The sequence below is a fragment of the Myxine glutinosa genome, chromosome 14 (genome assembly GCF_964187855.1).
Source record: "Myxine glutinosa chromosome 14, kmMyxGlut1.1, whole genome shotgun sequence".
Classification (NCBI taxonomy): Eukaryota; Metazoa; Chordata; class Myxini; order Myxiniformes; family Myxinidae; genus Myxine; species Myxine glutinosa.
Genome location: NC_136274.1, coordinates 86,758,527 through 86,786,522, shown reverse-complemented (window position 1 = coordinate 86,786,522; position 27,996 = coordinate 86,758,527). Strand labels below are relative to the sequence as shown.

At 45.8% G+C, this 27,996-nt stretch overlaps 1 protein-coding gene across 2 annotated transcripts in view; it reads right to left on the bottom strand.

Moving 5' to 3' along the window:
- The window catches only part of PCF11 (PCF11 cleavage and polyadenylation factor subunit), a 190,569-nt gene that overhangs the window by 152,474 nt on the left and 10,099 nt on the right, over positions 1 to 27,996 (bottom strand). For both annotated transcript variants that reach the window (XM_068136301.2, XM_078768552.1), the window contains exons 3-4: positions 12,482 to 12,670; positions 12,137 to 12,289 (exon numbers count right to left, since the gene is read on the bottom strand). In XM_068136301.2, coding sequence (XP_067992402.2) covers positions 12,137 to 12,289; positions 12,482 to 12,670 — 342 coding nt within the window. The remainder of the gene's footprint in view (positions 1 to 12,136; positions 12,290 to 12,481; positions 12,671 to 27,996) is intronic.

Below are 27,996 nucleotides of genomic sequence, written 5' to 3'. Positions count from 1 at the left end.
CCTCCATATCCGCTTGTAAATATTCCCCTATTTTCTCCAATACTCCCCAACTTTCCCCGATCCCCCATTCCCTAGTCCCATTGCATGTAAATAACAATCAGTAGAGCCGACCTTCCCCTTATTCCCCCATTAAATGTCGTGCCCAGGTCCACCGCACCACACGTAGACAACTTTCGGACATCTTCCTAGTTATTCTTATTCTATGTCAGTTAAGGCCTCGTCTCCATTAATTATGACTCTTCGTTGCACCAGAATGTGATTATATGGCATCAGTAGTGAGTTTAGGACCTTTCCCATACCTCCTCCCATCTTCTTCCCCAAACAACAACAATAACAACAACTACAACAACAATTACAACTACGACTACAACAACAGAGGGGCGGGGAGTGTGCGTCCTCACACCGGCTCGGTTACCCGCCATGACCATGCGCTCCACGGCGTTACCCCGAAGGGGCTGGCTGTCAGCTCCTCGTCAGGGGCGGAGCCAGTAACCCCCCCCCGCACGAACCCAATGAGAAGCAACGTGCCGATTCCACGAGGCGGAGCTAACGAGCCGAGGGCGTGTCACTCCCCGCCGGATATACGCGGCCACGCGCCGGATGTGACGAGAGATGCGCCCCCAGCTTGGAGAGAGAAGTCGCCACCCCTCGAGCGCTGCAATACCTCCACCGCATCTCTTAAACTGGACCGTACGTGATCCTGCCCTGAGCCCAGGTGCACCTGGAGCGATCGCTACCCGCTTTCTTTGCCATCAAACCCCGTGTGAGTGAGCCTTGTCCCGTTTATCTGTCGTCTGTTGGGGTTAATATAAGTGTGTTTAAGTGCCCACCTTCCTATGTTTCCCTCTTGTCCCTGTAATCTAAACCTTCCGCATTATTGTAATAACAACCTTTGAGAACCGTATCCCTGGTGTCGTGTCGTATTAATTCCAGCCGTGTGTCTTCTTTTTCCTTCATTGGTCTAGCATAGCGCGATTAGTCAACGTTCGGGCACAATCGGGTAACTTGTGCAGACGTGGTCATACCATAAAACCGCTCGGTAAATAACATCCAAGCCACGTCTGTAACAATTGGTGTCGAGGAGTGGAATTCGAACCCGGGACTAAATTAGTTAGGCCCAAATTTTGGGAGGGAAAATCGAGCCGGAGCGCGTACGGCGCTCGACCGAATCGATTCGGAGCGCGTTTCCCGCGCGAAATTATAACGGCGAAATTTGAATTTGTTTTACGAAAATAAAAAAAAAAACCGAATTTTGAAAGTCGCGCTATGGCGGATCAAGACAGCTGGGGTCCGGTAAAGGAGAGTGAGGTAGGGTCGATCCAGGACCAAAATGAGGGACAGGAGGAGAGCGAAGCAGTGAGGGCGGCAGGTTCGCAAAATAGCGCCGTCACGCACGAAGAAGCGGGCGCGCAAAATGGCGCCTCGCTGATCACCGCGCCAGCGACCGTGGCAGCGCCCCCGATGGATTTGAACTCGTTTTGGATACAAATGAAGGCCCTTATGGCCCAGAATTGTGAGCAAATGAGGGCTGATAGAAAGCGATTGGGTGAGCGGTTGGGGAACCGGATGGATGCTCAGGGTGAGCGATTGGAGGGCCAAATGGGGGTAATGGGAAACCAAATGGGGGTAATGAGGGACGAAGCGAGGGGTACCAGTGAGAAGTTAGACAATAATTTTGAGGGGTTAGACAACGGGATAAAAGAAGTGAAAAATGGGTTAACGGGGGTAGAAAACAGAATGGCCGCTCAAGAGAATCAAATGGAAGGGATGCAAAAGGGGTTAGAGGGGGTAGAAAATAGAATGGCTGCCCAGGAGAATCAGATAGAGGGAGTGAAAAATGGGTTAGAGGGGTTAGAAAACAGTATGGAAGGCAAATTGAGGGACATGAGGGACCAAGCGGAAAGGGAAGTTAAACAAATGGAGCAGCAGATAGAGGGGGTCAGAATGGGGGTAGAAACCAAACTGGATGCTCACAGGGAGGAAATGGAGCAGATGAGGGTGGCATCTGGGCAGGAGATGCAAGTGATGGGAGAGGAGATCAGAAGAGGAGTGAGTGAGGAGGTCGGAGGAGTGCGCGAGGAGGTGAGGGACTGTAAGGAGCACATGGAGAAGGAGGTGAGAAAGGGGACTGTAAAGTTACAAGGGGGCATAGAGGACCTGACGCAGGAGGTGGAGCAGCTGACGGTGGGACAGACGGAGTTAGTGGAGCAGGTTCAAAGGAACACTGCGGTATTAGGAGGTTTAAAGGCGACACAGAAAGAACTAAAAGATGACTTGGTAGCGACGAAGAGGGAATGTCAGATGGTACGTGAGGGACTGACAACGAGGTTGGACGAGGTCATAGAGGTAATGGAGACGAAGGACCGGCAGGTGAGGACGCACCTGGAAACGGTCAAGGTAGCCTTGGAGGACGAGCTTGAGGAGACGTACCGGGGAATAAAAGAGGTGAAGCACAAATTAGAAGAAGTGGAAGAAGGGATGAGTGAAATTAAGAAGCGACGGAGAGGGGATAAGAAAGAGATAAAAGAGGAGATAAAAGAATTGGTCCAAAGTCTGTGTTTGGATCGTGATGATGTGCTCATTAACCGGATGAGGGATTCGCAGGTGATGGAGGAGAAGCGAAGAGGAAGAGGACCCGGTGTAAGTGGTGACCAATATGGTCGTGCGTATGATGCGCCAGGGGATTTAAAAAGCTTGGGGATTGGTTTGGATCCGGGTGTTCGTGAAAGGCCGTTGGTGAAGTGTGCGACAGGTCTGGTGTGCGAAAATGGAGGTGTGCAAGAAAGTCCGACTCTGGGGTGTGTGAGGAAAAAGTGCGTGCCAAGGAGTGAGTGTGCTGGCGAGAGTGAGTCGGTCGTAGCGCGTGTGCGAGGGAGCACATGGAAGCGTGGTGTGGTGAGTGTTACAGAGGGTGTGACGGGAGAGTGTGCGCAGGAGTGTGCGCGAGAAAGGTGTGTGACGGACAGGTGCATGAGGAAAGAGTGCGCTGTCAGAAGTAAGGAAGAGTGTCCACCTGTGGGGAGTGTTACAGAGGGTGTGACGGGAGAGTGTGCGCAGGAGTGTGCGCGAGAAAGGTGTGTGACGGACAGGTGCATGGGGAAAGAGTGCGCTGTCAAGAGTAAGGGTGAGTGCTTTGTCAAGAGTGGTGGTAAGAGTATTGAGAGTGACAAGGAGCGTGAGTTAGTTGTGACAGGTGAGAGAGGATGTACACCTGGGATGGAAGGATGCACACCTGGAATGGTAGAGCGTGAGTGGGAATGCACGCTGGAGTTGGTGGTGAGGCACGTGGTTGGGTGTGTGAATGAGGGCACACCTGTGATTGTCACAGAGGAGGTGACCGAGGAGGGGGTGCGAAGCGGTGTATTGGTGAGGTGTGCGACCAACGAATGTGTGCCAAAGTGTTCGGTGGTCAGGTGTGTGACCAAGGCTGTGAGTGGAATGAGGGTACCTGGGTGTGTAAGGAAGGGTACGAGGAGCATGGGCACAGCTGGATGTGTGAGCAAGGAACGGGCTGCGGGGTGTAAGCATGCAGGTGAAGCATCGACATTAAACGGGTTAGAGGTTAGGTCGACTTTTAGCCGAATCGGGCCCTCGGTGCGTGCTGGGCCTCGCTTTGAACGGCCGCGTCCGTGCTCCACTAGGCGGAGCGGGCGGCCCGATAGAAAGGGTCGTCATGGCGACCACTTTTTGTTGAGGCATTCCGGCAGGTCGAGATCGGGACATTGGATGGCTCCACGCCGAGGTGATGCGTGGGATCTCGGCCCGGGTAAGCCCCCGTCCCTGCACCGAGTGCCGGACGCATCCAGCCGCTGGCACAAAACAACCAGCATCCATTGCTTGGCTTTACGAAGCCGGGCTTTGGACAGGGATTGGCGCACCGAGAGGTATTAGTGAGTCGACTGGGTGATGAGGTTAGTGTTTTGGACCCAAAATTAGAGAAAAACAAAATTTGATGATTGGCAAGGGATTGGCAGTAGTGATTGGCAGATGATGGGCAGTGATTGGCAAATTTTTAATTTGTTGAAATTTGATGTGCAAAATTGGTAGTGAGAGACCCCCGATGTGGTGGGATGGCATCCCTGCCACCTTTCCCATGAGTGGGGCAAAGGAGCAATAGCTTATGGGGTGTATGGCAGTGAAAACTAGCCCGGGTGGGTTAGGATATGGTGTGTAGGGATCTAGCGAAGATGACATTAGGTAACGTTAAGGTTAGTTAGTGACTGATACCTGTAGTGGGGACGCAGGTAGATTAGTATGGATGATAATGACGAGGGAGCGTAATAGTTTAAAGGGACGACTGGGAAGCGCAAGTTTCAGAGGGGAGTAGTTAGCTGAGATGATGCCGTGTGTGTGAGAATTGAACAGGTGTGATTGCACAGGTGTGCAACTGGACAGGTGTGTGGAGCAGTGTATGAGTAGTGAGTGTGTGGATCAGCGCGAATGCGCTTGGGGAGAGAAGGGTGCAGGTGGCACCAGGTGTGAGAGCACAGGTGTGCAGGTACAGGTGTGTGGAGAGAGTTGGAGTGAGTGGTACGGAGTGGTGTGCATGGTGCGAAGGTGTGGATGGGGGAAGAGTGGACCCCTTTCACGAGTACCCGGGGCGGGTAGTGTAAGTGTTAGGTAGAGGGTGCAGGTAAATTGTGGTTGGATATTGGCATTTGTGGTGCGGTTGCAGAATGGTATTGTGGATGGGTGCATTAGTGTTGTGGAAATGGCTGGGCGTGTAGCCTGTTAGTGTGTGTAGTTGGTTGGGCACTCCACCACTGTGAGGATGTCGGCCAGGTGAGGCCGCAGGTGGGCTCTGGGAGCCGGTAGAGTTGTGGATGGGGCCCGAGGATCCGGAGGACGGACCCGGGTAGCCCAGTGCCAGAGAGGGCACAGAGTGGGGAGAGCGCCAGAGGGCCTTCCCCAGGTAGTTAGGTTAGGGTAAGGAGCAGGTAAGCTCGGAGGCAACTGCAGTGGTGGAGGTGTGCAGGTGGGTAGACCCGCTGGGAGAGGTACACGCCACCGCCCAGAAATTGTGCGAGGGCACCGGGAGATGAATCGGGGGAGTGAGACCCCAAATTGAAAAGCACCACAGTTTGGCCAATGGGAATTGGTTTTTAGAACCCATAGTGTAAGAGGGCCAATGGTTTGGCCGGAGAAAGACCCCGGGTAGTGTAAAGTTGTTAAAGTCATTTAGGAAATAGTTAGGATTGATGAACCTGTCGCACCATACGCAGCCACTTACCTGTGGTGATGATGATGACTCCACACCTGTGTTTTCTTTGTTTGTGTTGCAGAAATGAGAATTGCTGTTGGATTTGTGAGACGCATCACGACGTGGATGAGACATTGGGGTGATTCCATCTCTCCCTCCCTAGGAGGGACTGATGATGAATTGGTAATGGCAAATTTTGATGTTGAGTTGAAAATGGCAAATTTTGAGAAGAGTTGAAAATGGCAAATTTGATTGGTTAGGAGGGAGAGAAGACGAATTTGGTTTATGGGAGGAACGGGGAAGACAGTAGGGATGTTTGTTGATTTGTAAAGTAGATGTTTATGGGTAGTGTTGTGTTTTGTGGATGCAGTAAGGGGTAAGGGAGGGGCCATGTAGGTTACCTGGTGGGGGGGGGGGGGCGTACGATAGGAACGTACCTGTCTCACCTGGTTCCCATGTGCCCCCAGTGTGCATCACCTTACATTGCGTGCACTTTTGCGCCCTTACCACCTTACTCACTTGTTTCTTCTTTTGTCTCCCACCTCCGAGGATCTGGCTTTGGGGTAGAGAGAGAGGAGAGAGAGGTGCTGGCTGCGCAGTTGTGGGCCTGCACTTTCGCTGTTTGCTGCCGGGATCGATACACCATATGGACCGCAATGTTTGTGGCCACCCACAATGGACCGCAGTTCGTTTGCGGCCAAGCACCACCCGGGGATGGACCTATGGGTCAACGTGGCACCTATGCCATACAGGTGAACCACTAATAGTTAACACCACCAAGTGCACCACAAGAAGAGCAAGAGACACCTGCAGGGTTAGGGGTTGTCGAATTTATTTTTATTCCAATGAACAATGGTGACTGCACCGATTGGTGGTGGGGTGGTGCTGTTGATGCTCGGGAAGGGTGCTCTGCACGTTATTAAAGGCCGTCGGCCACAGAGCACTCGTGGGTTGGTGTATCGATGTTGGCAAGCGCGCTCTCTCTCTATGCATAACATCTGCATGTGTCCCTCCAAAAACAGGTCCTGGATCGTAGTGTAAATAGCAGCGTAGTCTTGTAAATAATGCTCCCTACCGGCTGTATGTTTAGTTTGAGAATTCTTTCCGGATTCGGTTATCCTGTGGGTGTGTTTCTGTGAGGAGAAGGGTGCAACGTCGCAGGGGGACATATTTACTCATTTGTGAATATCTGTAAAACTGTCGCACTCAGGGTAGAGTTAATAGTAGAGGGAACTACATTGCGTGCCACACTAAAGTAGGTAAAAATTTATCGGGTCGGGACGCCCCGAGGGTAGAGAAGGGTGCAATGTTGCGAATATGGAATTTGGCCTCCATATCCGCTTGTAAATATTCCCCTATTTTCTCCAATACTCCCCAACTTTCCCCGATCCCCCATTCCCTAGTCCCATTGCATGTAAATAACAATCAGTAGAGCCGACCTTCCCCTTATTCCCCCATTAAATGTCGTGCCCAGGTCCACCGCACCACACGTAGACAACTTTCGGACATCTTCCTAGTTATTCTTATTCTATGTCAGTTAAGGCCTCGTCTCCATTAATTATGACTCTTCGTTGCACCAGAATGTGATTATATGGCATCAGTAGTGAGTTTAGGACCTTTCCCATACCTCCTCCCATCTTCTTCCCCAAACAACAACAATAACAACAACTACAACAACAATTACAACTACGACTACAACAACAGAGGGGCGGGGAGTGTGCGTCCTCACACCGGCTCGGTTACCCGCCATGACCATGCGCTCCACGGCGTTACCCCGAAGGGGCTGGCTGTCAGCTCCTCGTCAGGGGCGGAGCCAGTAACCCCCCCCCGCACGAACCCAATGAGAAGCAACGTGCCGATTCCACGAGGCGGAGCTAACGAGCCGAGGGCGTGTCACTCCCCGCCGGATATACGCGGCCACGCGCCGGATGTGACGAGAGATGCGCCCCCAGCTTGGAGAGAGAAGTCGCCACCCCTCGAGCGCTGCAATACCTCCACCGCATCTCTTAAACTGGACCGTACGTGATCCTGCCCTGAGCCCAGGTGCACCTGGAGCGATCGCTACCCGCTTTCTTTGCCATCAAACCCCGTGTGAGTGAGCCTTGTCCCGTTTATCTGTCGTCTGTTGGGGTTAATATAAGTGTGTTTAAGTGCCCACCTTCCTATGTTTCCCTCTTGTCCCTGTAATCTAAACCTTCCGCATTATTGTAATAACAACCTTTGAGAACCGTATCCCTGGTGTCGTGTCGTATTAATTCCAGCCGTGTGTCTTCTTTTTCCTTCATTGGTCTAGCATAGCGCGATTAGTCAACGTTCGGGCACAATCGGGTAACTTGTGCAGACGTGGTCATACCATAAAACCGCTCGGTAAATAACATCCAAGCCACGTCTGTAACAATATATATATATATATATATATATATATATATATATATATATATATATATATATATATATATATATATATATATATATATATATATATATGACCTAATATATGACCTAATATATGAACGTTCCTGAAAGGGTGTTGAAAGAAACATAACTGGCAAAGCCAAATGGCATTACATTCTACCTTTCAGAAGCGTAATTGTCCACGATAAAACTCACCCAATATGTAGGATAAATATGTGACGGACATACAAACATACAGAGACAAACGCTGTAAACACAGGAACCAAACATCGACACCATAAAAAAATCGTTTGTTTAATCACAAATCTTCCGGTTCTAAAAGCATCTTTGTGAGTTTGAAGAAGAGGAAGAAGCACTAATGTATGGTTTATTCACACAGCAGTTTGAACGGAAACATTTATTATCCTTCAACAGTAGAAACCCTTTAAAAGGACACGGAACGAGCATACAAAATTATATATATAGTCGCGACATTTGCGAAGCAATATAAAAATATACAAGTATAGATATATTCAAAGTACACCGCCCCCATGCCAAATAATTAAATATCCTCCAGCCCGGCAATACCGCCGTGCATCTCATAGAGACTGCACTGGGAGGGAAAGGTGTACAATAATTGAATGATTAACTGCATGATTAAAATCAATAAATAGTGATCATAAAATATTTTCTTAATCAATTGGCTAATAGCATACCTAAACCACTAGTGTTCATCCGAAGATGTAACTTTTAGAAAATTAATTAAATAAGTCATTAATCCCCACCCCCCACCCCTCCCCTTCTAATCTCCCCCCTCCCCCCCCCCTACTATTTTTCTCCAATTCTCCCCCCTCCTCCTCAAAGCTGCCGCCTCCCCACTCCCTCTCCCTTCCATCACATACCTCCACCTCCTCCAACCTTCGACTTTGCTCTTTCACCCCTCCTCCAACACCTCACTGTGCTTCTTCCCATCACCATCAAACCATTTGTCCTCCTCATCCATCTCTTTCTCCGAACCCTTCTGCAATCTCCGACACACTATCAACAGCTCTCCCTACCTCCCCTCTCCTATCCAGTACCTGATGCTCCCCCTCCCTCTTCATTAACGGTATGGACCTCAAACATCCGGGGCCTTCGCTCAAACCTGATTGATCTCTCCATACAGGTTGCTTTTGACAAACCAGACTTAATCTGCTTTACAGGAACTTTCCTCATTCAAGATGTCTCTGATTCCTTAATATCTCTTCCTGGTTACTTCCTCCTCCGGTATGATAGACCTGAGCCGCGTTATCTTTATCTCCTTGCACTGCCCTCTCACCACCCCACCCCAAGGAGTACCTCTGGCTACGGCTTCTGCTCCGCTCCCAGCTTTTGTTCACATGTGTTCTGTACCGTCCCCCAAACAGTAAAAACCACCTTTAGAGGCCATTTTTCCCCGCAAAGCGGGGGTTGGCCTTTTTCGGGGACCGTGGTTGTTGTTGTTTTTCGGTCCCCTTTTTGAAGCAATGTTTTACGGCCGGATGCCCTTCCTGACGCCAACCCTTTTTGCCGCCTTTAACGACAAGCAGGGAATTACCAGTGAACTGGTACTCAATTTGCCGACCTCGGAAGGATGACAGGCTGAGTCAACCCCCCTGGCGTTAATTCAGCGATCGACCGGGATTCGAACCGAGGATCCAAGGATCCTAAGCCGGCACCCTAGCCGCTAGCCCAACACCGTCCCCCAAACAGTGATGACTCCATTTACATTTCGCTGTCTGACAACTTGGATCAACTTCTATCCACTCATCCCAACTCTCTCTTCCTCATATGTGGCATAAATCAATTGAAGTAAATTTAAAGATTAAAGTAAATCTAATAGTAACACTAATCCCTTCATAATGACTGCAAAGTTACTGGAGGTTAAAATATATTATCTTCTTTAGATTAAAGTAGCAGCAGTTTTATGTCCATCCGTCACGCTAAATCCTTACGTTGGTGATGTCATTACCGCGTACGACGGCGGACTCCACTGACGAACATTTTAATTTATATGCCGTACAGGCTGAACATGTCGTCGAAGCGGTCAAACCTATCATGTGTTTTTACACACGGACAGCTGTAGGTTGCAGCGAGTAGAGTACTAAGGCTGCACCGCTGTTAGACTTTCGGTCTTGTTTAATGATAATTCTGACGTCATACGTCATTTGGTACAGGCCGAAAATCTTGGAAAAACCGAAAAACTTTGCACTTCTATATCTCCAAAAGTGCTGCCCAGAAAAAAATTGAGAGATGGCTCATTGTAAAGAACTCAGTGGGGAATAACATATGTTAATGATGATGCCATAGGTGCCTCCATTATGTCATAATTCGACAAGTACAAAACTTCATCCGATCAAGATGAAATTTCTTGAGCGTCATCTCGGGATAAATTGGTGGGGGGTGGGGGGGGGGGGGGGAATGATGACGTCATCGGTCATGTGGTTCGGCCGCCATATTTGTTTTAACACAAAAGCCTTAAAAATCACTAAAAACACGTCCTGGCGAGGGTATGCAATCTGATTGCTCTTTCTTGTTACTGATATATAACAGGAAGGACGACGAGTTGATTAACACAACTTTTCAATAAACATCCCATCGTAACAACCACATACCCACACCACACAGACCATCCTTGTTATTCTCATTGTTAGTCCTCGTCTTCCATGACTGTTTTAGTGCGTTCATTGCAACAATCTAATCCATATTCAAAATCACAGAACATTGTGCACGTCAACATGGAGGATGAACATGAACACCTTGATGACTTGCAGTTCCCACAAGTGCATTTGATCCTTTTGAGTATAGCTTTTGGTGCAGCTGCCGTGTCTGGGGGAACCATTACAGGTTGGAAGGACTTTTTTTTTTTGTCTCCATTGTCCATCCATGCATCGTACGGTGTATGTCTGGTGGAGTAACTTCTGCAGCATGCTTCCAGATGCTGGCTTGCAAGTGAGCCCGCATGACATTCTGTCAAAATGTTTCATTGGTGGGAGGCAGACATCAGCTTTGGAACAGAGACGATATCAGCCTTTGCTGTTTTCAATTTCCATATCTTGTATCACAGTTCATTCACATGCAAGGCTTGCACGTGTCCATAACATGCTGCTGTGAACACAGTAGACTTGTACAACATCAGCAAGTGAGCTGTGATGTTCCCTAGTTCTCATAGTTGATGACCAGCATGAAGTACTTTCACCCCTTTCACTTTTCCAATTCCCCAAAACAGCGACAGTACCGTATCCTGATAAAGTGCCTGCTGCTACCAGTTGGCCACCAATGTTCTTGTGCAGGTCTGCAGTTGTTTTGGTGTCATACTTTTTCTGCTTTGGGGTGTGGCTTCCATTGTTACAGGTCACGTGAGGTTTTTTTTCTGCCGATATAAGTGGACCAACAGTATGAACATGACAGAGTCATCTGAAACTAGAACGGCACTCAGAAGAGAGCATGCCTCCGCCTGGTTGGCCATATCGCTCAATGGGGAAAAATCAAAATTGTCAAAAATTAAATAATTCTCATATCGGAATCATCTAATCATTTCGTCCTTGTGACATACGCTACATCTCTGCCAAATATCGTCCGAACCCATCCACAACTTTTTGAGATATTTTGTTCCCAAACAAAGAAACAAACAAACAAAGACAGGGGTGAAAACATAACCTCCATCCACCTTTGGTGGTGGAGGTAATGACACTGGTATTAGTGTTCACACCATTCTCCTCCACTATGCTCAGCAACTGATGTATGATGACATCAGCATCCTATTGAGTGTTTCTCATGTCTTCGCAGTGGAATGTAATACTTTCATGGATTTCAATAGGGAATGGATCAGCCTATCACGACAAGTTTATGGTCCTTGTGTCCTTCTCAGTTGTTCTCACCGTTCATGTCGTCTCAACAATCAAATTGATCACATGAACTTTGCTATAGTCGCCATTAATGCAATTTTTTGTGGTGGAAGAAGCATCGAGCGTGAGAATTGTTGCTGTCTGCTTGCATCTTGCCCTCTTGCTGAACAAGTGACAGCTTTGATGTCAACACACCTGTCAAGTGGTGGGTGGTTCGTGTGCAGCCACCTGGCTGCTGGTTGCATCATTTTTCTGTGGGCACGTCTGCCATTGATGCAATGCCTCTCTATAACCAGTTATCTGGTACTCATTTTGCAGACCTCGGAAGGATGACAGGCCGATGTCGTTATCAACCCACGCTTTATCAAAAGCACACACGGCATTAATTTAATGGGATTCAAACTCAGGACCTTAGGATCCCAAGCCCGCCGCCCTAACCATTAGGCCAACACCAGGTGATACCTATAAAGTGTGAAGTAGACGCATTTAAAATCAGCAAAGATCCCATGTGGGACCTCCACTGCAAGGTTAACTCAAATTTCCTCTGGACTAATATCCAACAAATAAATAAAGAGAAATGATGATGTACATCATTTGCAATGAAGCAATGTGCGCCTCGTGGAAAAAGTAAATAAAACCCAAGCACAACACTTTGCTGCAACTTTAGGTAACTCACCAAGCGGGCTTTTGTCTGCTCCAACTCCAACTCCAACTTTTTCTGCTGCAACTCCAAGAGCTGCTTCTTCTTCGCAAGAAGTTCTTGCCGCATTTGGTCAGCAATGCCATCTGTCGTGGGCAATGGCTTTCGAGTAACTTCGTCCTCAGATCGCTAGGTGCACATGATCAAACAAAGTTTCCAGTTATACGAAAAGGACAGATTTGAACGAAGGTAGTAACAACAAATCAGCTGTGGGTTTGCTCACTCCGTAGGGGCTGGCACTGCACTCGTAGGTGAGAGTCGTGCACCGCAGGCCCGAAATGCCTTTGCTCACATACACGCGTTTGCACGAACCAGGCTTACCGGCGGATTTAAAAACTTTGGATTAACGTGGATGCTGGCAGCCGGGACGTTGGCCGGGAGAGGTTTCACGGGCCAAGCGGGGTCCAGTGTATGGACTCGCACATCCAGTGCATACAGCTTTTTCAAAGTGAATATTGTGTCCCAGGTGGAACGAAGTTTAAACATGTTTTTTCTGGTATTCTCATCAACCTATGAAGGAAACCAAAACAGTGAATCTTCAAAATAATGAACAAACAGGCAACCAGATTACTTCTTGTATTTCCAAAATGAGCACAGGTACAACATCACATGAAAGTTCAGAAAATCACTTCAGATATGAGAGATGCAGAGAGAGAGAGAAAGATGCAGTGAGAGAGAGAAAGTTGCAGTGAGAGAGAGAAAGTTGCAGTGAGAGAGAGAAAGATGCAGTGAGATAGAGAAAGATGCAGTGAGATAGAGAAAGATGCAGTGAGATAGAGAAAGATGCAGTGAGATAGAGAAAGATGCAGTGAGATAGAGAAAGATGCAGTGAGATAGAGAAAGATGCAGTGAGATAGAGAAAGATGCAGTGAGATAGAGAAAGATGCAGTGAGATAGCGAAAGGTGCAGAGAGAGAGAGAAAGATACAGGGAGAGAGAGAAAGACACAGGGAGAGAGAGAGAAAGATGCAGTGAAAGAGAGAAAGTTGCAGTGAGAGAGAGAAAGATGCAGTGAGATAGAGAAAGATGCAGTGAGATAGAGAAAGATGTAGTGAGATAGAGAAAGATGCAGTGAGATAGAGAAAGATGCAGTGAGATAGAGAAAGATGCAGTGAGATAGAGAAAGATGCAGTGAGATAGAGAAAGATGCAGTGAGATAGAGAAAGATGCAGTGAGATAGAGAAAGATGCAGTGAGATAGAGAAAGATGCAGTGAGAGAGAGAAAGATACAGGGAGAGAGAGAAAGATACAGGGAGAGAGAGAAAGACACAGGGAGAGAGAGAGAAAGATGCAGTGAGAGAGAGAAAGTTGCAGTGAGATAGAGAAAGATGCAGTGAGATAGAGAAAGATGCAGTGAGATAGAGAAAGATGCAGTGAGATAGAGAAAGATGCAGTGAGATAGAGAAAGATGCAGTGAGATAGAGAAAGATGCAGTGAGAGAGAGAAAGATGCAGTGAGATAGAGAAAGATGCAGTGAGATAGAGAAAGATGCAGTGAGATAGAGAAAGATGCAGTGAGATAGAGAAAGATGCAGTGAGATAGAGAAAGATGCAGTGAGAGAGAGAAAGATGCAGTGAGATAGCGAAAGGTGCAGAGAGAGAGAGAGAAAGATGCAGAGAGAGAGAGAGAGAGAGAGAGAGAAAGATGCAGGGAGAGAGAGAGAAAGATGCAGAGAGAGAGAGAGAGAGAGAGAGAGAGAGAGAGAGAAAGATGCAGAGAGAGAGAGAAAGATGCAGTGAGACAGAGAAAGATGCAGAGAGAGAGAGAAAGATGCAGTGAGACAGAGAAAGATGCAGAGAGAGAGAGAAAGATGCAGTGAGATAGAGAAAGATGCAGTGAGATAGAGAAAGATGCAGTGAGAGAGAGAAAGATGCAGTGAGATAGAGAAAGATGCAGAGAGAGAGAGAAAGATACAGGGAGAGAGAGAAAGATGCAGAGAGAGAGAGAAAGATGCAGAGAGAGAGAGAAAGATGCAGAGAGAGAAAGATGCAGAGAGAGAAAGAGAGAGAGGAGAGAGAGGAGAGAGAGGAGAGAGAGGAGAGAGAGGAGACAGAGACAGAGAGAGAGAGAGAGAGAGAGAGAGACTTGACTTTTGTGTCCTTTTATTATAAAAGTATAAAACCAAAGTATTCCAACTCCACTTCACATACAAATCACAACCTCATTTCCAATGCATTTGCACAAAACACCCCCCATGCCCCATAACTCTTCAAACACAAGAAGGTTCCCCATGTTTACATGATAAGCATGTTCGAGCTTCATACGTGCTGACACCATCCCGATGAAACAAAAAAGTGCATTTTCATTTTTTCCACTACCTAATCTGGCTTTTCTGGTTTTATAAATTGCAAGCTTAGCAATTCCAAGCAAAAAATTCAAAAGAAAAATCACAGAGTTTTTCCTGGTATTACATGCAAGTCCGTAAACAAAGATTGTAACAGAAAAAACAATTTTGAATTTACAAAAGATTCGGCTCAGATACAGAAACAGAGATGACAATCTCTTGCACTCAATAAACGCATGATACAAATGTTCAACATCACCACAAAAAGGACATAAATTAGACACAGCAGGGTTAAACTTCTGAACTAACACCTGTGTGGCCAGGGCGTGATGGACCAGTCTCCAATTTAGGTCTCCTGTACGTCCAACAGTAGGACTGAGAGACAGAGAGAGAGAGAGAGAGAGAGAGAGAGAGAGAAAGATGCAGAGAGAGAGAGAGAGAGAGAGAGAGAGAGAGAGAAAGATGCAGACAGAGAGAGAAAGATGCAGAGAGAGAGTGAGAGAAAGATGCAGAGAGAGAGTGAGAGAAAGATGCAGAGAGAGAGAGAGAGAGATGCAGAGAGAGAGAGAGAGAGATGCAGAGAGAGAGATGCAGAGAGAGAGAGAGATGCAGAGAGAGATGCAGAGAGAGATGCAGAGAGAGAGAGATGCAGAGAGAGATGCAGAGAGAGAGATGCAGAGAGAGAGATGCAGAGAGAGAGAGATGCAGAGAGAGAGATGCAGAGAGAGAGAGATGCAGAGAGAGAGAGAAAGATGCAGAGAGAGAGAGAGAAAGATGCAGAGAGAGAGAGAGAAAGATGCAGAGAGAGAGAGAGAAAGATGCAGAGAGAGAGAGAGAAAGATGCAGAGAGAGAGAGAGAAAGATGCAGAGAGAGAGAGAGAAAGATGCAGAGAGAGAGAGAGAGAGAGAGAAAGATGCAGAGAGAGAGAGAGAGAGAGAGAAAGATGCAGAGAGAGAGAGAGAGAGAGAAAGATGCAGAGAGAGAGAGAGAGAGAGAAAGATGCAGAGAGAGAGAGAGAGAGAGAAAGATGCAGAGAGAGAGAGAGAAAGATGCAGAGAGAGAGAGAGAGAAAGATGCAGAGAGAGAGAGAAAGATGCAGAGAGAGAGAGAAAGATGCAGAGAGAGAGAGAAAGATGCAGAGAGAGAGAGAAAGATGCAGAGAGAGAAAGATGCAGAGAGAGAAAGATGCAGAGAGAGAGAGAGAAAGATGCAGAGAGAGAGAGAGAGAAAGATGCAGACAGAGAGAGAGAAAGATGCAGAGAGAGAGAGAAAGATGCAGAGACGTTTTTTTTTTTTTTTTTTTTTTTTTTTTGACTTTTATGTGCTTTTATTATAAAAGTATCAAAACACACATGGAAGAACACCGCAAAATTTTTACAAGAAAAAGAAAGTTGTACAAGCAAAAAGAATGTATATACATGTATATGTGGACATTGAGCGTAAGTATAATTTACAAAAACAAACTCAACACCTCATCTGTAAAACAATCGTCGTTCACACTGCCGAAACTTATCCGGGCCGACACTATTCCTTTGAAGCAAAACAGCACATTTTCATCTCTGCCACTCAATTTGATCTTTCTAATTTTATATATTGCGAGTTTAGCAATTCCGCACAGAAAATTTGCAGTGAGATAGAGAAAGATGCAGTGAGATAGAGAAAGATGCAGTGAGATAGAGAAAGATGCAGTGAGATAGAGAAAGATGCAGTGAGATAGAGAAAGATGCAGTGAGATAGAGAAAGATGCAGAGAGAGAGAGAAAGATGCAGAGAGAGATAGAGAAAGATGCAGTGAGATAGAGAAAGATGCAGTGAGAGAGAGAAAGATGCAGTGAGAGAGAGAGATGCAGAGAGAGAGAGATGCAGTGAGATAGAGATAGATGCAGTGAGATAGAGATAGATGCAGTGAGATAGAGAAAGATGCAGTGAGATAGAGAAAGATGCAGAGAGAGAGAGAAAGATGCAGAGAGAGAGATAAAGATGCAGAGAGAGAGAGAAAGATGCAGATAGAGATAGAGAAATATGCAGTGAGATAGAGAAAGATGCAGTGAGATAGAGAAAGATGCAGTGAGATAGAGAAAGATGCAGTGAGATAGAGATAGAGATAGATGCAGTGAGATAGAGAAAGATGCAGTGAGATAGAGAAAGCTGCAGAGAGAGAGAGAAAGCTGCAGAGAGAGAGAGAAAGCTGCAGAGAGAGAGAGAAAGATGCAGAGAGAGAGAGAGAAAGATGCAGATAGAGATAGAGAAAGATGCAGAGAGATAGAGAAAGATACAGGGAGAGAGAGAAAGATGCAGTGAGATAGAGAAAGATGCAGTGAGATAGAGAAAGATGCAGTGATATAGAGAAAGATGCAGTGAGATAGAGAAAGATGCAGTGAGATAGAGAAAGATGCAGTGAGATAGAGAAAGATGCAGTGAGATAGAGAAAGATGCAGTGAGATAGAGAAAGATGCAGTGAGATAGAGAAAGATGCAGTGAGATAGAGAAAGATGCAGTGAGATAGAGAAAGATGCAGTGAGATAGAGAAAGATGCAGAGAGAGAGAGATGCAGTGAGATAGAGAAAGATGCAGTGAGATAGAGAAAGATGCAGTGAGATAGAGAAAGATGCAGTGAGATAGAGAAAGATGCAGTGAGATAGAGAAAGATGCAGTGAGATAGAGAAAGATGCAGTGAGATAGAGAAAGATGCAGTGAGATAGAGAAAGATGCAGTGAGATAGAGAAAGATGCAGTGAGATAGAGAAAGATGCAGTGAGATAGAGAAAGATGCAGTGAGATAGAGATAGAGATAGATGCAGTGAGATAGAGAAAGATGCAGTGAGATAGAGAAAGATGCAGTGAGATAGAGAAAGCTGCAGAGAGAGAGAGAAAGCTGCAGAGAGAGAGAGAAAGCTGCAGAGAGAGAGAGAAAGATGCAGAGAGAGAGAGAGAAAGATGCAGATAGAGATAGAGAAAGATGCAGAGAGATAGAGAAAGATACAGGGAGAGAGAGAGAGAGAGAGAGAGAGAGAGAGAGAGAGAGAGAGAGAGAGAGAGAGTGAGAGAGAGAGAGAGAAAGATGCAGTGAGATAGAGATAGAGATAGATGCAGTGAGATAGAGAAAGATGCAGTGAGATAGAGAAAGCTGCAGAGAGAGAGAGAAAGCTGCAGAGAGAGAGAGAAAGATGCAGAGAGAGAGAGAGAAAGATGCAGATAGAGATAGAGAAAGATGCAGAGAGATAGAGAAAGATACAGGGAGAGAGAGAGAGAGAGAGAGAGAGAGAGAGAGAGAGAGAGAGAGTGAGAGAGAGAGAGAGAAAGATGCAGTGAGATAGAGAAAGATGTAGTGAGATAGAGAAAGATGCAGTGAGATAGAGAAAGATGCAGTGAGATAGAGAAAGATGCAGTGAGATAGAGAAAGATGCAGTGAGATAGAGAAAGATGCAGTGAGATAGAGAAAGATACAGGGAGAGAGAGCGAGAGAAAGATGCAGTGAGATAGAGAAAGATGTAGTGAGATAGAGAAAGATGCAGTGAGATAGAGAAAGATGCAGTGAGATAGAGAAAGATGCAGTGAGATAGAGAAAGATGCAGTGAGATAGAGAAAGATGCAGTGAGATAGAGAAAGATACAGGGAGAGAGAGCGAGAGAAAGATGCAGTGAGATAGAGAAAGATGTAGTGAGATAGAGAAAGATGCAGAGAGATAGAGAAAGATACAGGGAGAGAGAGAGAGAGAGAGAGAGAGAGAGAGAGAGAGAGAGAGAGAGAGAGAGAGAGAGAGAAAGATGCAGTGAGATAGAGAAAGATGCAGTGAGATAGAGAAAGATGCAGTGAGATAGAGAAAGATGCAGTGAGATAGAGAAAGATGCAGTGAGATAGAGAAAGATGCAGTGAGATAGAGAAAGATGCAGTGAGATAGAGAAAGATGCAGTGAGACAGAGAAAGATGCAGTGAGATAGAGAAAGATGCAGTGAGATAGAGAAAGATGCAGTGAGATAGAGAAAGATGCAGTGAGATAGAGAAAGATGCAGTGAGATAGAGAAAGATGCAGTGAGATAGAGAAAGATGCAGTGAGATAGAGAAAGATACAGGGAGAGAGAGCGAGAGAAAGATGCAGTGAGATAGAGAAAGATGTAGTGAGATAGAGAAAGATGCAGTAAGATAGAGAATGATGCAGTGAGAGATAGAGATAGAGATAGAGATAGAGATAGAGATAGAGATAGAGATAGAGATAGAGAGAGAGAGAGAGAGAGAGAGAGAGAGAGAGAGAGAGAGAGAGAGAGAGAGAGAGAGAGAAAGGTGCAGAGAGAGAGAGAAAGATGCAGAGAGAGAGAGAAAGATGCAGAGAGAGAGAGAAAGATGCAGAGAGAGAAAGAGAAAGATGCAGTGAGATCGAGAAAGATGTAGTGAGATAGAGAAAGATGCAGAGAGAGAAAGAGAAAGATGCAGTGAGATAGAGAAAGATACAGGGAGAGAGAGCGAGAGAAAGATGCAGTGAGATAGAGAAAGATGTAGTGAGATCGAGAAAGATGTAGTGAGATAGAGAAAGATACAGGGAGAGAGAGCGAGAGAAAGATGCAGTGAGATAGAGAAAGATGTAGTGAGATAGAGAGAGAGAGAGAAAGATGCAGTGAGATAGAGAAAGATGCAGTGAGATAGAGAAAGATGCAGTGAGATAGAGAAAGATGCAGTGAGATAGAGAAAGATGCAGTGAGATAGAGAAAGATGCAGTGAGATAGAGAAAGATGCAGTGAGATAGAGAAAGATGCAGTGAGATAGAGAAAGATGCAGTGAGATCGAGAAAGATGTAGTGAGATAGAGAAAGATACAGGGAGAGAGAGCGAGAGAAAGATGCAGTGAGATAGAGAAAGATGTAGTGAGATAGAGAGAGAGAGAGAAAGATGCAGTGAGATAGAGAAAGATGCAGTGAGATAGAGAAAGATGCAGTGAGATAGAGAAAGATGCAGTGAGATAGAGAAAGATGCAGTGAGATAGAGAAAGATGCAGTGAGATAGAGAAAGATGCAGTGAGATAGAGAAAGATGCAGTGAGATAGAGAAAGATGCAGTGAGATAGAGAAAGATGCAGTGAGATAGAGAAAGATGCAGTGAGATAGAGAAAGGTACAGGGAGAGAGAGAGAGAGAGAAAGATGCAGTGAGATAGAGAAAGATGTAGTGAGATAGAGAAAGATGCAGTGAGATAGAGAAAGATGCAGTGAGATAGAGAAAGATGCAGTGAGATAGAGAAAGATACAGTGAGAGAGAGCGAGAGAAAGATGCAGTGAGATAGAGAAAGATGTAGTGAGATAGAGAAAGATGCAGTGAGATAGAGAAAGATGCAGTGAGAGAGATAGAGATAGAGATAGAGATAGAGATAGAGATAGAGAGAGAGAGAGAGAGAGAGAGAGAGAGAGAGAGAGAGAGAGAGAAAGATGCAGAGAGAGAGAGAAAGATGCAGAGAGAGAGAAAGATGCAGAGAGAGAAAGAGAAAGATGCATAGTGAGAGGGAGAAGAAGAGAGAGAGAGAAAGATGCAGAGAGAGAGAGAAAGATGCAGAGAGAGAGAGAGAGATGCAGAGAGAGAATGATGCAGAGAGAAAGATGGAGAGAGGAGGATACCGAGAGAAAGATCTTAGCTCTTACACGAGCCTCGATCTTGTATACAAAAAAAAAAAAAAAAGAAGATGGCCAGGGAGATGCAGAGAGAGACTGTTCCTTCCTTTTATTACAAAAGTGAAAAAGACCGGTTATGTTCAGTCACAGAGAAAAAACACAATAACTAAAATGGTCTCAAAGAGAAATTATTAACAAGTAATCATCAAGTTTACATATGGCATCATTAAAAAACCATTTTTCTTTAAACAATGTTAAATTCTTGTTCATTTTTAAAAAACAGTACCCTAGTTTTAACCTTCCACTTACAAGAGCCTTAAAAGGTGAGCAATACATCATGTGAAGAACCAGAAACGTTTCCCATTTTTTTCTTCCTGGACTTGTATATTGCAAACTTGGCCTGACCAATTAAAAAGTTCATTAAAACCACATTCCTAAGGGAAGACGGTCCTAAAACACCCTAAATAAAAACATTGTAATTAAAGAAAGAACCAAGTTTCACAAAACGTTCCTGGAGAAAGGTAAAAAAAGGTTGCAATCGTCCACATTCAAGGTATATATGTGGAAAAGTTTCAACGGATGCACAGAAAGAGCAAATATTAGAATTAGCATTAGAAAAACGATTCAATAAAACATTACAAGGTAAAATCCAGAGTACAAGCTTCCATTGAATACCTCCAACATTCTTTGGAGTAGGCAAGAGATAAAAACTTCGCCAATTGGGACAGTTGGGGGTATAAAATCCCACCATCGAAGCCTCGGGTGCTCAGAAAATGTTTTTGCATATAAAATTTTAACGTACGCGTTGTACAAAGTTTTCTTTGGAAAGGAAGGGAGGGATAATGCAGTATCATCAGGGCTGTTCAGGCCAGGGGACAGATTAAGTGGCAGGCTGAAGACATGGAGTTTAGGGAAGTCACCTGTTGTTTCCTCGGGGGAAGGTCCAAGTTCCTCGCAGGTACTATGATATGTTGTGAGTATCCCATGAAGGAACCACGAGATGATCCTGACAGATCCTATTCCAGTTTTTTGCGCCAGAGCAGCAGCACTCAACCAGCAGCTCCCAGACTCTGTCACGAGGTCTTTTACTCGCAGCAGCCTGGCATCAATAAAACGTTGAACGATTCCTCTATTATTTAAACTGTTTTCCAGAAAGGGGCTGTAGCATAGGGGTTCATTCAAAAACATTTCCATGTTGTATGTTGCCATTTCACAGGAAAAGGACAGGGCTTGCCAGGCGTTCATCACCCCTCGGTAAAAGGTGGGCAGCAAGGATAAATCGATTTGATGAGGGTTCATCAAGAAAAGTTATCGGCAGTAGCCCAGCTTGCATGCAAGCTGCAATATGCAGTTAGCCAGAGGCCTCCAGAGTAGGGCTTCATCCCCATATAAAAGTCGACGGACGATATGAAGCCGGACGGAAGACCATAATCCCACTATGGATGTCAACGAGACCTTGGCCACCTTCAGTAAGTGGTAAGTATGCCACGGCGGGTTGAAGCCAGTGTTTCCCACTCCAGAAGAAATCAACAATGCTCTTTTGGAGTGTGATAAGAAAGTTCCCAGGCGGTTGAAGGCATATCATTTTATGCCATAGCATAGAGGTGACGAGATTGTTGATGACAAGATTTTTTCCGTGGTAGGAAAGTTGAAAAAGAAGTCCTTTCCAACGGGATAGTTTTGCCATTACTTTGTCCGGCAATCCTATCCAGTTCTGCTGCTCAAAGGTGTTGTCTCCGAGGAAAATACCAAGGTATTTGATGACATTTTGCTGCCAGTTCATACCTCCTGGCAGGACAATTGGCGGGCAAGCTCCAGGTCCGACCCAAAGGGCTTCACTCTTCTTCCAATTCACCTGGCCTGAACAAGCCTGACAATATGTTTTTAATGCCTGAGCCACCATAGTGACATCAGCATTATTTTCTACAAAAATACAAACATCATCTGCATAAGCAGAGACTTTTAGCGGTGTGGTAAGAATTGATCCAGTGAAGCCAGAAATGTACATACGTAATTGGAGCAGAAGAGGTTCGATAGCAAGAGTATAAACGTCCAGATAGCGGGCAACCTTGCAATACTCCCCGATGCACAGCAATGGGGCTACACAATACTTGATTAATTTTAAGAACACTGGATATATTACAATACAAAAGCTTAACATAAGAGATAAAAATAGGCCCAAAACCGAAATTCTCCAAAACTCTAAAAAGGTACATGTGGTCAATACAATCAAAGTCTTTTCCTTGGTCAATAAAAAACAGACCAACATTCTTGTTAAAATTGTTACAAAATCGAATGGTATCACGGATAAGAAAGACATTATTTAAAATAGTACATCAAGGGATACAAAAGGATTGATGTTCCCCTATTAGTACATTCATAAAAGGTTTCATGCGATTGGACAAGGCTTTGGCTAAAATTTTATAATCCGTACATAAAACAGAAATAGGACGCCAATTCTCTGTAAGTTGAGTGTCTCCTTTCTTAGGAACTAAAGTGGCGACTGCTCTACGGTAACTTCACGGCAGTTGTCCGTCCACTAAACATTCATTCAAGACCTTTAGTAGGTGAGGTCCAATGGCATCCAAAAAACACTGGAAAAATTTGCTTATCAGCCCATCACGTTCAGGGGATTTATCAGGTTCCAAGGCCTTCAAGGCAGCGGTGAGCTCAGGTAAATTAAGAGGAGCCTCCAACTGTTGCTTCTGGCCCTCCGTCAATGTTCGAAGATTAAAAATAAGTTCAGATCTTGCTTCATGGTTAATGTCATGCCGCATAAACCGTTGCTTAAAATGATTCCGGGCACATTCCCTGATTGTGCCATCTTCACAAAGGAGTTCCCCATCATGCAGCAAGCATGTTATCATTGAAGAAGAAGCCCTCCTTTTAAGGCTGAAGAAGAATTTGGTTGGGGCATCAAGGTCATGTATGTATCTCATCTTCAGGAGTAAAAAGCATTTTGTGCTCGCCTTTCAGATATGGAATTCAGCAAGGATGCTTTTCCGTGAATTTGCTGCCTCATTTCCTGGTAGCTTACACCAGTGGTTCCATGGAGCTGTTCCTGTAATTTTAGGATTTCGTCTTCAAGTAAGGTTATGGGTTTTTTTCGTCTTTAACACCATACGCATTATACTGCTGACAGAAAAGTTGATGTGCATTTTGGCATTATCCCACCATTGTCTGAGGTTTGGGAAATTCCCTTGGGAGGCAACCAGGACATTCCAAATTTCAGGAAAAAATATCCTTAAAGGTACTATTACCAAGCAGATTAATTATTATTAAATTTCCAAAAAGCACTCTTGTGTTTCGGGCAAGGGACAGAAATTGAGAAATGTTGCGCTGTGACCTGAGAACCCTGTTGGGAAAATTTGGGATGACAGGACAAGGCGTTCAAGTGGAGGGTCAACATAAAACTTGTCCAAGCAAGACAAACAACAACATGCATTTTAAGGCCATTTTCCCTGCTGGAGTGGGGGTCAGCCTTGCGGTCCCCATGACAATCTTCTCCATTTTGCCATATTTTCTGCATATCTCCTTGTTAACCCACCCCCAACCCCCCCCCCTTTTTTTTTTCTTTTTTTTTTGTATACAGAATCGAGGCTCGTGAAAGAGCTAACATTTATCACACAAAAAAATCAAACAGACAAACAAAATATATAAAAAGAGGGTGTGGTAGACAAGATGGGGAGAGAAGGGGAGGCACACAAACACAACATTTGAGAGCAGGGACATCTGGAGATGTGTGGGAGGGAGAGAACTTGGGGGGAGGAGGCGTGGGAATGGGGGGGGGGGGGGTGGGAGAAGTATAAAACACAAGGATACCAAGGATTTCCAGGAAAGAAGTTGGTATTTCAAAAAAGTGGATTTGGGATGAAATTAGCATGGGATGAAATTAGCAGGGGTAGAAAAGATCAAGGTTTTGGATGGGGGAAGATAAGAGATGGTGGTGAACAGCTGTTTTAAAGACCTGGAGGGAGGAGTGGGATTGAAGAGAGTGAGGGAGTTTGTTCCAGAGGCGGGAGAAAAGAGGAATGAAGGAGTGAAGGTGAGCAGAGAGTCTTGATTTTGACAGTTTAACCATAAGAGGGTTGCAGGCAAATCTTGTGCGACCTGTAGGAATATTTGGGGGACAGAGCCCAGAGAGAGCTGGGGGGGGGGGGGGGCAAGGCAGGAGAGGAGTCGGTAGAAGACGGAAAGACCACCAACCTGCCTGCGGTGAGTGCGTGAAAGGCCCTTGGAGTTAGCTTCATCGCGGGAGATTCCAATGATTCTGAACGCTTTGGTTTCAACAGCGTGAAGACGAGCTAGGTGTGAGGCAGGAGCACCAGCCCAGAGCAGAGAGCAGTATTCCATTGAGCTGCGGATGAAAGCCTTGTATGTGGTGAGGAGCTCAGGTGTGCCGAGGAAGGACTTCGCACGACGGAGGATGCCCAGTCGGCGACTGGCTTTGGAGGCCAGATTTGAAATATGGTTTTCCCAGGAAAGATCATGGCAGACAGTGAGACCGAAAAGCTTGAGTGACAGAACTTCTTGGAGAGGATAATTCAGAAAGTGGATGGGAGGGTTCTCCAGTCGGTCTTGTCGGAGAGACATTGTAAGAGTGTGAGATTTGTCAGGATTGAAAACCGCATTTGCCCGCATTGCCCGCATTTCTTCTTCCACCATCTTTAGCCAAGTCTTTCTCGGTCCCCGTCCTCTACTTACTTCTACATTCATTTCCATCACTCTTCTCAACCAGTCACTTTCATCCTTCCTCAACACATGACCGACCAAACCATCTCAACCTGTTCCTCTTCACAGCATCAATCACAGGCTCTATTCCCATCATCTTTCGCAATTCATCATTTGTCTTCCTCTCTCTCAACGAAGGCTAACCCCCGCTCTAGCAGGGAAAATGGCCTTAAAATGCATTTTGTTGTTGTTGTTGTGTCTCTCAACGACACTCCACACATCCATTGAACCATTCGCATTTCCACTCTTTCCAGCCTTCGTTGCTGCCCTACATTCATGTCCCATGTCTTGCTCCCATAAATCATAACACTTCTCACACATGCAGCATACACCTTTCCCTTCAGCTTCAACGACACTCCCCTCCTCATCAGCACGCCACTCAGTTCCCAAAACCTCTTCCATGCACATCTCACTCGAGCAACCGTTGCCGAGTCTGATCCACCTTCTCCATTCAGCATGTCACCGAGGTAGCAAAATGTTTTCACACCTTCCAGCTTCACGCCGTCTCCAAGATCCAACTCAACATTTCCTCCATCTGCAGCTCCCTCTGTGCACACCTTACATTTGAATGTAGCTGCCACACTGGTTAATGACCCTCTCAGACCGCCACATTTTTGATGAACACACTCAGCGCACATTGTACATTGAATGGAGTTCACTCCGACACCCTGCCTGCACACAGCACATGGCCACTTCCCAGTTCTTTCCACCTCACCACATGCTTTACCACCTGCCATCACCTTCGTCTTTTCTATATTCACCTTCAGACCTTTTGCCTCCATACATTCCTTCCACTTGTTCATCTTTTCCTTCAGTCCATCCATACTTTCCGCAATCAACACCAGATCATCTGCATACAACAACTCCCACGGTAAACCCTCCTTTACGTTCTGAGCCAGCACCTCCATCACAGCTACAAATAGTACCGACCCCTGATGCACTCCCACCTTCACCTCAAACTCACCACTGTTCCCGTCCTTCGTCCTTACAGCTCTTTTGTACATTGCCATCACTACTCTGATCAACCATTCCTCCACTTCTAACTTCCTCAATGCCTATGTCAATACATCGCGTGGAACCTGATCCAATGCTTTCTCCAGATCAACAAACCCAAGAAACAACTTCTTCCTCTTCTCCATGTACTTCTCCTGCAACTGCCTCACAATAAAGAGCGCGTCTGTCGTTCCTCTTCCTGGCATAAATCCAAACTGCATTTCGTCGATCTTCACCTTCTTCCTTATCCTCCTCTCCAACACCCTTTCCAATACCTTCATTCCATGCTCCAATAACTTTATCGCTCGGTACGAGCCACACTCCAGAGGGTCACCTTTCCCCTTGTATAGAGGGACGAGGGTACTCAGTTCCCAATCCACTGGAATGCGGCCTTCTTTCACCACCAGATTACAGATCTCTGTCATTCTCTTCACACCCCAACTTCCTGCTGCCTTCAAAATATCTCCCACAACTCCCGTCGGCCCTCCCGCTTTTCTACCCTTCATTGCTTTTATCGCTTCCTCAACTTCCTTCTCAGTTACCTTCTCTGGCAGTCCTAAAACTGGGTTACTCTCTATGTTGCCATCCCATTCATTCTATGTATTCAACAGCATTTCCATATATCTTTTCCATCTTCCTTTATTTCCATCTGGGTCCACTACGATTTGTCCCACTTCATCCTTCAAGCAACTAACCCCCATCACATCACACCTCTCTTTCGCTATCTGCTTTGCAATCCAGAATACCGCTCTCTGACCCTCTTCCGAATCCAAGCGTTCTCCGAACATTTTCCTACATGCCTCCTACGCCTTTGCTACCTCTTTCTTTGCAGCCTTCTTGGCTGCCTTATAACTTTCATGCTCTGCTTTTTCTGCTCCCGTACCCTTCGCCTTCTGCCACTCCTTGAACTTCTTCCTCTTCTCGTCAATCCTCTTTCCAACTTCATCATCCCACCACCATGTTTCCGAATGCCTCGGTGGTCCTTTTGTCCATCCACAAACCTCACCAACGGCTCCCAACATACTATCTTTCATTGACATCCAACCACGTTCAAGCTCAACCACATCATCCTCTACCCTACTCAGCCTCTCTTTTAATGCCTCCCTTACTGTCACCTCTTTCAACCTCCACACCTTCATTCTCGGTTGGTACTTCACCCGCCGAGCTCTCCTCGCACCTTTCACCTTTATGTCGCAGACAACCAAGTGGTGCTGTGAAACCATCAGGTAGTCAACGGTTGTCGTCGACCCACCTGACGTGTATGTAACAAGCTTATTATCCCCTTTCTGGAACTGAGTATTACAAATCAACAAATCAGCTCCACCAGCAAACTCCAAAATCCTTTCACCTTCTCCATTTCTCACACCATATCCATAACCCCCATGAACTCCCTCAAAACCATCCATACTCCTTCCCACATGTCCATTTAGGTCTCCTCCTACCACAACAACTTCCTCATCTTTCACGTTTTCCATCAGCTTCTCTATCGCACACCAGAACTTGTCCTTCTCTTCATCGCTCCGACCAACCTGCGGAGCATATCCCGAGATGACGTTCACCAAGAGCATTCCAATCATCATTTTCACCATCATCAACCTATCACTCACTCTAGTCACACTCACCACACTGTCTACAAACTCCTCAGAAAACAGGACACCAACACCATTCACACCCTCCAGGCACCCTTGCCACACAAACTTGTATTTCTGTCCCTGCCTACCCTTCACCATTCTCACACCACTTCCCTTCCATCTCGTCTCTTGCACACAACATATGTCCACTCTTCTTCTGACCAATACTTCCACCACTTCTCCTGATCTCCCTGTCATTGTCCCTACATTCCATGTCCCAAACCTCAGAGACCGATCTCCACTTCGAGCTGTACCCTGCCCATATGTAGTTGAAATTGTCATGGTTCTCTTTTTGAGGCAATGTTTTTATGGCCGGATGCCCTTCCTGACACCAACCCTCTTTGTCACCTCTTACGACACACAGGGATACGGTGTACCTATTCTAACCAGGGTACACACCGGTGTCCAAGCAAGCAAGTACAATATTATTCCGAATGCATCGACACCATGTGTATTGCCTGATTGATGGGTGCTGTAACCGCCATATATCTGTGGAATTCATTCGTTTTAAAAATTTGGTGAGGGGGGTTGTGGAGGGCAGGATGGGGCTCTGCACTGTTCCTGTCGAGCTGGGGTTGGAGGGTGCAATTAAAATCTCCACCAATA